Source organism: Camelina sativa, chromosome 16, assembly GCF_000633955.1.
Source record: "Camelina sativa cultivar DH55 chromosome 16, Cs, whole genome shotgun sequence".
NCBI classification, from domain to species: Eukaryota; Viridiplantae; Streptophyta; class Magnoliopsida; order Brassicales; family Brassicaceae; genus Camelina; species Camelina sativa.
Window position 1 is genome coordinate 1,038,560 of NC_025700.1, and position 785 is coordinate 1,039,344.

A 785-nucleotide genomic window follows, 5' to 3' on the forward strand; every position below is an offset into this window, starting at 1 on the left:
GATATAATTAATTAAATTCCCACTATAAAACAAAAATTAAGAATGTAGTAGTACTATAAACAACCCCCCCCCNCCCCCCCCCCCCCCAACATGTCTCTTCATCGATTAACATTTAACTATCAAAGAAAGGCAAATCTCCTATCTCCTTCTTCCTCTCTATTTTTGGCTAATTAATGTCTCTTTGAATCTATTAACTTCCACCTAGATTTCTTAATTACTGGCCTCATCGATCTCCAAAGAAGCGAGGAAAGTGTAAAAGATCTTCCCACGGAGCCCTCACCATTATCTTTTCTTCCTCCACACGTAGCCATACAAATTTCAAAAAAGAGATGGATCCGACAGAGCTAAAACGTGTGTTCCAAATTGTCGACAAAAATGGGGACGGGGCGATCACGGGGAAAGAGCTAAGCGAGACACTACGAAGCCTCGGAATATACATTCCTGACAAGGAGTTGACTCAGATGATCGAGAAGATCGACGTGAATGGTGACGGGTGTGTGGACATAGACGAGTTTGGGGAGCTTTACAAGACGATAATGGACGAGGAAGACGAAGAAGAAGAGGACATGAAGGAAGCTTTCAATGTATTTGATAAGAATGAAGATGGATTTATAACGGTGGATGAACTGAAGGCAGTTTTGTCTTCCTTGGGTCTAAAGCAAGGTAAGACATTGGACGATTGTAAGAAGATGATAAAGCAAGTGGATGTTGATGGTGATGGTAGAGTTAACTACCAAGAGTTTAGACAAATGATGAAAGGCGGTGGTCTTTGTTCTTTGAGTTAA

At 41.2% G+C, this 785-nt stretch overlaps 1 protein-coding gene across 1 annotated transcript; it reads left to right on the forward strand.

Moving 5' to 3' along the window:
* LOC104749142 (calmodulin-like protein 7) lies at positions 330–785 on the forward strand. Its single transcript, XM_010470722.1, has one exon. The coding sequence runs from the start codon at positions 330–332 to the stop codon at positions 783–785; it is 456 nt and encodes a 151-aa protein (XP_010469024.1).

Bases quoted from the DNA above. Each gene is read 5' to 3' on its own strand.
- LOC104749142 (XM_010470722.1), top strand. From the start codon at position 330: ATGGATCCGACAGAGCTAAAACGTGTGTTCCAAATTGTCGACAAAAAT.